The following is an 8,950-nucleotide window of genomic DNA, read 5'->3' on the forward strand; positions in this document are numbered from 1 at the left end:
TGGTCAATTTACTCTCCTCCTTTCAAGGCAATTCTCCTCAGTAATGACTTTGCAAGCACTTAAGATTGCTGCCAAGTGATCATCCTACACAAGAGGCTAAACAGTGGATTTCGGCAGTCTGGTTTGTGAAGACGGGGGTTTTAAAAAATAAAACAAAAAAAACAAACAGACAAGCCTGGTCCTGTCTTCAGAAATCTTAAAATGTAGATTTTGCCAGTTTCCTAGTCCCTCACCCAGAGGTGCTTTTACTTTTAAAATGGTGAAATCGGTATCATTCCAACTAAGGTAAGTGAACTCATAGTAAAGGGTCTGAACCCAGCATCATCTTGGACCGTATGGCTGTGTGTTTCCAGTATCTTGGTTAAAAAGTACTACTCTAGCAGCTTCCAAAAAACAAAAAAGTACGATAATACACCCAATATCAATTATTATTCAGTTAGAAAATTTATTCCATTGGAAATGGAATCCTTTATAAAAGGCATTTTAAGCACAAGGAATGTTTCTCCAAATCAAGAATTAGAAACCTGCCCAATTCAAACAGTTTGGGTCAAGACATAGCTAGATGCACAAAAACAAACAAAAAAAAAAAAAAACAAAAAAAAAAGAAAGAAACTTTTTGCACTCTGCCCCAACCACAGAAAAAAAAAAGCACACTATCTTGCAACAATGGATTTCTTCACCTGCAACCCCTGTCATATCACATATCAAGCAGTGAACTTGCCAATTGTTGCAAAGTTAGAAGTATTGCACTGTAGGTTCATCCCTACAACCTAAACTTGATTTGAAAATACCAATAAACATTTTGTACATGACCCTTATGGGAGGCAGGAAATAGACACACTTTTATCCCAACAGGATTTGAAACCAGGTACCGAATAAAATTTTAATGAAAATTAGCTGCAAGAAAACCCTAATGTATTAAAATGCAAGAGCTTCAGAACATCAATGATCAAAAACAATTTGTGAGAACCAGCTGAGTGAGTTGCTTGCCTGCAAAACAGAAAAAAGTTTAAAAAAAAAATCAGCCATTAAAGATAGAATATAGATAAAAAGGATATCAGGAGGGATCATTTTACTCATTACAACATTTACAATGTCATTTGAAATGAAAGGATTATTTTCAGTGTTTCAAAACACCATAGGGTACATTCCTAACACTGTTTGATACTGGTGGCGAATGCCACACTGCAGAACTCGTGCGTTTCAGGTAACGTGGCTTGCTTTTGCCGAAGATGTTCTCAAGGTTTGGGGGTTGAATGATACCGAAGAATTTGTCTGCATCAAGTGGGTGATAATACTGCTTTATGAGCGCTTGCTGCAATTGGTTACCTGATGACAGAAAAACAATAAATGGCAATGTGACAGACTGGAACTGTTACAATTCTCTAAACCGAATATGCAAGCCATTTAGCAATATTACTGATACAGGGGATTTACAAATTTCTCCACATGGTGGTGGTTTTGGAGGATATGGATATTAGGATAGGGAGGACAACCCTATTTGACTACAATCACTAGGCTATATGAAATATCTGTTCCCTTACAGAAGCCTCATGACCGTAGTGTTTTCAGTATTTTCCGATTTCAATTCAGATTTCCAGCACACTTTCCTCACTCCCCCTGAATTCCATTGAGAAAAGAAACCCATCTCAACAGCCCAACATATGGCTCAGAGAAACCAGAGGTGAATAAGAGGCAATTTCCACTTGCCCCTGAGAGAGGAGGAGGGTGGCTGTTTACATCACAAAGGAACATACATATTTGGGAAAAAGTGGTGGGACCAGTAATAGATTGTTGGGGCAGATTCAGAGGCAGCAACATGAACATTGCAGATAACACTGGACACAACTGGAAAGATTTGATTGATACCTGGGGTGAGCGGACCCAACCAACTGAAAGATGGAGGCACATTTCAGGAAGCTGGAGATGGCACAATAGGCTACAAACACACACGGAGAGGGAAGATCAGAGGTTTAAGGAGGGTGCTAACAACACATTGGAATGGAACAGGAACTTCTTGCACTTGGAGACAAGTTGGTTAGGGGAGGGGTTTACAGGAACCTGTTGGCAGTGGAGCAAAGAAAAAAAAAAATCAGGTTTCTTCATTTCCAGAATAATCTAGGAATAGTTGCTGGTCTTTGGCATAGAAGAAAAACAACTGACATAGAAAGATATTTGGCAGGTCTGGCAGCATCTGAGCAAAGTGAGATAACATTAACATGGGAGTCCGATTTGACTGCTTTCTTTCAGTTCTGAAGAAATGTGAAGAGATTTAAGCCATTGAAATGGGAGGGGGCAGGCAGAACAGAAGAGAAGCTCTGAGATTGGGTAGTGGGTGGGACAGATCAAACAAAAATGTTGTGAATTGAAGGCAGTGATAATGGTTGTAGGAAAAGAATAGAATTTCTCCAGATTGCAAATGGTAGCACACTGTTCAAAAACAAAAGCAAGGTGAAATGCAGAACAGCACATGGCAAGAAAAGAAAAAAGTTCCTTGTTTGAAATTGTTGAACTCAACGTGAAGTCAAGAAATTATGAAGTGCCTAATTGAAGGTATGGTGCTGTTCTTCAAGCTTGCATTGAGCATCAATGGAACAACGAGCAGGCCAAGGACAGAAAAATGAGAACGAGAGCAAGATACTGAGCTAAAATCTCAAAAAAAAAAAGGGAGGCCGGTGTCATGTTTGTAGACCAGGTTGGAAATGTTTTGCAAACTGTCAGCCAATTTGTACTGACTCCCAAATATGTGGAGGAATTGTACTGTTGGCTATTTTTGCACAATGCAGACTAAGCTCTTGTATGCATTAAAAAGTGCTGATGAGGAATTTATTACAAAGATTTCAAATGGGCGTTATTGAGCTTCCTCTTTTTGGCTTCTACCTCTCCTCCCCAATTATCATCTCTAGACAACAAATTCAGAAAACAAGGACAAATGCTTAATTGTGAATCTTGGATTCAGTCTGTACCTTTTGAACTTAGATTAAAGACAAGAACTATAACTGGAGACCAAACCTACATGAGAAAAATGATTTTAAGAGGAACAAGGGCAAAAAAAAATGGTGAAGGAGTAGTCAAGGATGTAAATGGTTGCAGACAAGGCTAAAGGACAGCCAAAAGGCAAGATAGCTTAGACTCTGAAGATATTCAAATTGATTTAATGGAGAGCACAAGGAGTAAAACAGGAGGGTAGAGATGATTTGGAGCTGAGGATGTTGCTCACAAGGAGGCCCATTAGAGAAAGCTAAAAAGGGGTAACAGGTAACTGAGCTTATTCTGTCTTGGATGGTCACAGAGCAGAGAGAAAGAGAATGGTTGTGGTTGGGATTCAAAAGAATCTTCACTACTAAGATGTAATTTGTAAACTGAGTGTCAGATTTTGGAATAGCTCTAAAGTTAGATGAATGGAATTCTGGCCAGGTTTGTGCACATAACTTCTATCAATTGATAAACCATGTTAATTTAGATGTAAACTATTGTGACTGCAGCACTAACCTCCACCCCTTCTCTCAATTGTTTACCCAAAGTTAATACTTAGTTGGAGTGGAGAGTGGAGACAGAAAGCAAAAGAGAAAACTCACCAGTGAAGATGCCCATTTTAAAAAAAAATTGCAACAAGCTAAACTTCTCCACTGATTACATGGAAAAATTTAGTCTTGTTTGTGCAAAAATTGAAAAGGAATAAGCTTACATTTTAACCTTTTCTTGTGAGCTTATACTAGGAAGTGTGTGTGTCTGTGTGTGTGTGTGAGAGAGAGAGACACACACACACAAAAAAGTTTCAAGTGGATGGAGTATTTCTAGCGTCTGCACTATTTTGCTTTTTGTTCCAATAATGGTGTATAACAAATCAGTCTGCCCAGACCAAAACAGGCTAACTGAGCTAATAATGGGGATGGAACTTGAAAGTTTATTTACTTGGATTTAGCTACCTAATAAAATTCTACATTGATCCGATATTAGTTCCTTACCATTAGCCCAAGTAGGGATGGGTTTACGTGGTGCTCCCTCATCATCTGTTGAATCATCACTTTGTAAATCCATCCCATAAGTTTCCAGATTGACTTGAGACAACTTGATTTTGGAATAGCCATTGGGAGTCATAGTGGAAGACTCCAATACCGGCAAGTGCTGAAAAAGAAAAAAGTTAATCCATTGAAACCCCATATATTGTTGAAGCATCAGCTTTTTTAAAAAACACACTCCCTTGAGTTCTCAATGCAGTACACACTGCTCTTTTCCAACTATACCACAACATTCTCACTTGAGTCTTGAGACAAGTGTTTTGAAACAATAAATTGTCAGACATAATGCAGTCTCAAGGTCCCTCAACTATGATAAAAGGAAATTCCTCTCTAACAATTTTTTGGGATAATGATTCAAAATATCAATAATTGCCCTACAGTGTTCCAATATACTTTTGGATTTTAAAAAATTGATTATATTAAGTCAAATGATCGAACAGCCTTATCCTTTGTCATCTCCCTCTAAGCCCCAATCAGTAAAACACTCACATGCACCTCTACAGTTACATTCAGTACATTTTTGGTGGAGACCTCTTCCTTCACTTTCATGTCTTGTTCTTCCTTGCATTTTCTTTGATCTTCACAAAGTCCATTCTCATTTTTTGGCTGCTCTGGTTCCACCTTTAGACTTGCAGTTTCCTCATTTGCTAAAGACAGGCTTCCCAGCTCTTTCAATTGCTGCTCTTCCTACAAACAGGGACATAAACATTATTTCAAATCTTGCTTTCAAATCTGCTTTCCTTTAATGGCCTTTAAGTTGCCCAACTGTAACTTCCTCAGCCCCACAGCTTCCAAAATAGAAAGAAAATTCGTTACAGAAGGATGCCAGTCAGCCCATTGCATCTATGCCAACTTGGCAAGAGAGGTATCCAACCTATTCCCATTTTCCAAGTTATTAGTTTGAAGCGGTGTTAGGACACTTCAATGCATGTTTAAGCTTTATCAGAAAGTACATGGCGGGGTTCACCTTTCTCATCCTAGACCAAAAATTAAGCACCCTCTTTACATTATTATACGTCAGCTCACCAGTGTAATTACAAGTGGAAAGCATTTTAACATTAAATGTTTACTTTCAGCTTGCCAAAGCATACTGATCAAACATTTCAGTAACTGGTCTGTAAGACAGGAGCACAAGCTATTTGGCTCATTGAATCTTTGCCACCATTCAATGAGATCATGGCTGCTCTGATAATCCTCAGCTCTGCTTTCCTGTGTGCCACCCTTCCCGCCCCAACAAAAGGCCAACATTCCATTTGCTTTCTGAAATGAACAATTTCTCCACCCAAATCTCTAAGCTTTGGTACTTAACTAGAAAAGCTGAAGTTTGTACAGTTCAATACATATGCAGTAACTTGACATGCAAAATTGAGCTAATAGCTCTCATAACAGAAATGGTTGTATGGAGTCAGTTACCATGGTTGGCAAAACACTATACTTAAAGATAGAATTGACAGTAATAAAATTATCATTTCAGACACATTTGTCCAAGACATGGACATGACTCAAGTATTCAGTTTGTAGCTCCACTTTGAAAGGGTTATACATGGGTGGGGGGAGGTAGGGGGTGCAGGGTGGTCATTCAGAACACGAAACTCCCACTAGGAAGCAGCCCGTTACCAGCTTGCTTTCTTTCTCTTGTGCTGCCTCATGAAGCCGTCCTTTTTGTACAGCCAGCAGTACAGCATCCTCTGCTGTGGGAAGCTCCAACTTCTGCTGCAACTGGACAGCTTTTTCTTTCTCTACATGTTCACGTTCTCTGTTAAGAGAAATTTGTCAGTCATTCTAGTTTTCCAGTTAAGACGACACTACTGAGCTTGAACTCCAAAGATAAAAATAGGATCCCTAACCAATGTAGTACTGACTTTAGTCTGAAGAAGCATTCTTATTCACTAAAGTTACACTGTACCAGAGAAAGATCATAATGGTGCAGACTTGAACCTAAACTGCGACACAATGAACACTAATGCATGCATGAAATAAATAAAGGGAGAAAATCTACTGGGAAATCACAGGCATGTGTAAAAACTATATTGGTAACATGGTGATGGTGCTGGTGAAGGGGAGAAGGGTCCATACGTTTCTCAAACATCACATGGGGTGTTGAGAAGACTTCCTTAACCAAAATGCTTTTGTTCAAAAAGAATGGAGGCAATGCTAGGATCTGCTCTGAAAATGAGGCAGATCAAGCAGACCAGCCAAGTGCATCTGAAAGAGTGTGAAATGACGACGACAACGACAACAAATGATGCATGCTAAGTGAATCAAGCCAATAAGTTGGAGAGTGAAAACAAAAGTCAGCCAGATATGATAATGATAACAGAATGGCAGTTAACAGTAATGGGGATCCCAAAAATATTGTTGGACGTGTATTAATAAGTCAATATATGGATAGTGTAGAAGAAATGAATAAGGTAAATATTGATGGGCTAGATGTATTCAAAAGGCTGTCTGAGTTTAAAACACACAAGTTGGCTAGTCCAGATGGTTTCTATCCTAGGTTGCTAAATGAGTGAGGCTGGAGATAGAATTGAGATGTGCAGGAGCTATCGAGTTCATCGTGTCTGCACCAGCTCCGAACATTTTAACTTGGTGCTGATCTCTTGCTTTTTCTCCATAACCCTGCGTATTGGATATTTCTAATTAAATCAATGCTTTCTTGAAAGCCTCAATTGAGCCTGCCTCCTCCACACTTCAGACAGCAAATTCCGTTCCCAAATTGCAATTGCCCCTTTTCTATTATGACCTATAAATTACTTCATATCTGTCATTGTATCAGATGCATTTTAAGTCTCAGAATTAATACAGCACAGATCAGTGCTGATCTCCTGCCTATTCCCCCTACATCCCACTATACCATATCTACTCAAACATCCAATTTCATCTTGAATGCCTCAATTGAACCTGCCTCCCCCATATTCCTGAACAGTGCATTCCATACACTAAACTACTCATGGTATGCAAAAGCTTTATTCTCTCCCCAACACCCTTGCTTCATTTGTGCAAATCAAATCAATACTTTCAATTGTTTTCTTCAAAACAAAAACACAACAGGAACAGCTTCTCACCATCTACTCTATCCAGCTCGCTCATGATTTTGAGAACATCTATCTCAACTTTCTTCTCTCCAAGGAACACCGTCCCAGTTTCTTCAATTTATACCTAATAACTGAAGTTTCTCATTCTGGGAACCATTCTTGAAAATTGCTTCTACATTTGCCAATGCATTCACAACTTTACTATAATACGGCACTTACAATGGTGCAAAACACTCCAGGTGAGGCCTAACAAATGTTTTGGACAAATTCAACATTATCTCCACTCTTGTACTCTATGCCTCCGTTAATAAAGCAGTATTCTCAGCTTTATTAACTGCCAGCTCCTGTCCTGCCACATTCAATGATTTGTACACAGAAGTAACATTTGCACCAGGTAAATGCCAGGCTATGACCATCACGAATAAGAGACAATCCAACCACTGTCCCTTGACATTCAATGGCGTTACCATCAATCTCCCACTATCAACATCCTTAGGGTTACCATCGACCAGAAACTCAACTAGACTTACTACATAAACAGTGGCTGTAAGAGCAAGTCAGAGGCTAGGAATACTGCAGTGAGTAACTCACCTCCCTGACTCCCCAGAGTCTGTCCACCATCTACAAGGCACAAGTCAGGAGCGTGATGGAATACTTCCCACTTGCAGTTCTAATATCACCAAAGAAGCACGCCAAGGATAAAGCAGCATGCTTGATTGGCACTACATCCACAAGCATCCACTCCCTTCAATGCTCAGTAGCAGCAGTGTGTACTAAATATGAGATGCACTGCAGAAATTCACTCAAGATCCTCAGACAGCACCTTCCAGACCCACAATCACTTCCATTGAAAAAGGACAAGGGCAGCAAATACATGGGAACACAACCACCTGGAACCTTTGCCCTCCAAGCCACTCATCATCCTGACTTGGAAATATTTCACCGTTCCTTCACTGTGGAAGAATCAATATCTTGGAATTCCCTCCCTAATGGCATTGTGGGTTAACCCACAGCAGGTGGACTGCAGTGGTTCGAGGCAGCAGCTCACCACCACCTACAAGGGCAACAGGGGACAGGCAATAGCCTCATGGTATTATCCCTGGCTGTTAATCCAGAGACCCAGACGATGTTCTGGGGTCAAATCCCCACGGCAGATCGTGGCATTTGAAATCAATAAATATCTGGAGATAAGAATCTAGTGATAACCATGAATCCGTTGTCAATTGTCAGAAAAACCCATCTGGTTCCCTAATGTCCTTTAGGGAAGGAAACTGCCATTCTTACCTGGTCTGGCCTACATGTAACTCCAGACCACAGCAATGTGGTTGACTCATAACTGCCCTTTGGGCAATTAGGGATGGGCAATATATGCTGGCCTAGCCAGTGATGCCCTCATTCTGTCAATGATGAAAGACGAAAAAAAAAAAATGCTGGTTAGCCAGCGACACCAACACCTCATGTGAATAAAACAAACTAGATCCTCTGCTCCTGTAGCTCCTTTAGTATTGCACACCTATTTTCTATTTCAAATGTTCTTTCAAGCAATACATCACCTCACTTCTCTGCATTGAACATCATCTGTCTCCAATCCTCCCACACCAACAACTTGTCAGTGTCTTTTTGGGGTTTCAAACTATCCTCAGGTTACAATTCTTTAGGTTTAGTGTCATCTGCAAGCTTTGACATTGACCCCCACACACCAAGATACGAAATATTTATGTATAAAAATCAGAAAAAGCAAAGACTTCTTGGAAACTCACCAACAAAGTCCTCTAGCCCCCAAAAATTTTTAAAAAAAATCTATTGGCCATTTCTGTTTCCAATCGCTCAACCAATTTTTGTACCTGTGTTGCTACTGTCCCTTTTTCATGATGACCTACAACTTTCCTAACA

At 39.9% G+C, this 8,950-nt stretch overlaps 1 protein-coding gene across 1 annotated transcript in view; it reads right to left on the reverse strand.

Annotated features, from left to right (window-relative positions):
* Positions 1–869: 869 nt before the first annotated feature.
* Positions 870–8,950, reverse strand: part of LOC109910842 (inner centromere protein B-like) — a 12,256-nt gene continuing 4,175 nt past the window's right edge. The window contains exons 3-6 of the mRNA XM_048607305.1: positions 5,640–5,778; positions 4,512–4,709; positions 3,969–4,128; positions 870–1,329 (exon numbers count right to left, since the gene is read on the reverse strand). Of these exons, the coding sequence (XP_048463262.1) occupies positions 1,121–1,329; positions 3,969–4,128; positions 4,512–4,709; positions 5,640–5,778 (706 nt within the window). The 3' untranslated portion in view covers positions 870–1,120. The remainder of the gene's footprint in view (positions 1,330–3,968; positions 4,129–4,511; positions 4,710–5,639; positions 5,779–8,950) is intronic.

The sequence above is a fragment of the Rhincodon typus genome, chromosome 17 (genome assembly GCF_021869965.1).
Source record: "Rhincodon typus isolate 14 chromosome 17, sRhiTyp1.1, whole genome shotgun sequence".
Classification (NCBI taxonomy): Eukaryota; Metazoa; Chordata; class Chondrichthyes; order Orectolobiformes; family Rhincodontidae; genus Rhincodon; species Rhincodon typus.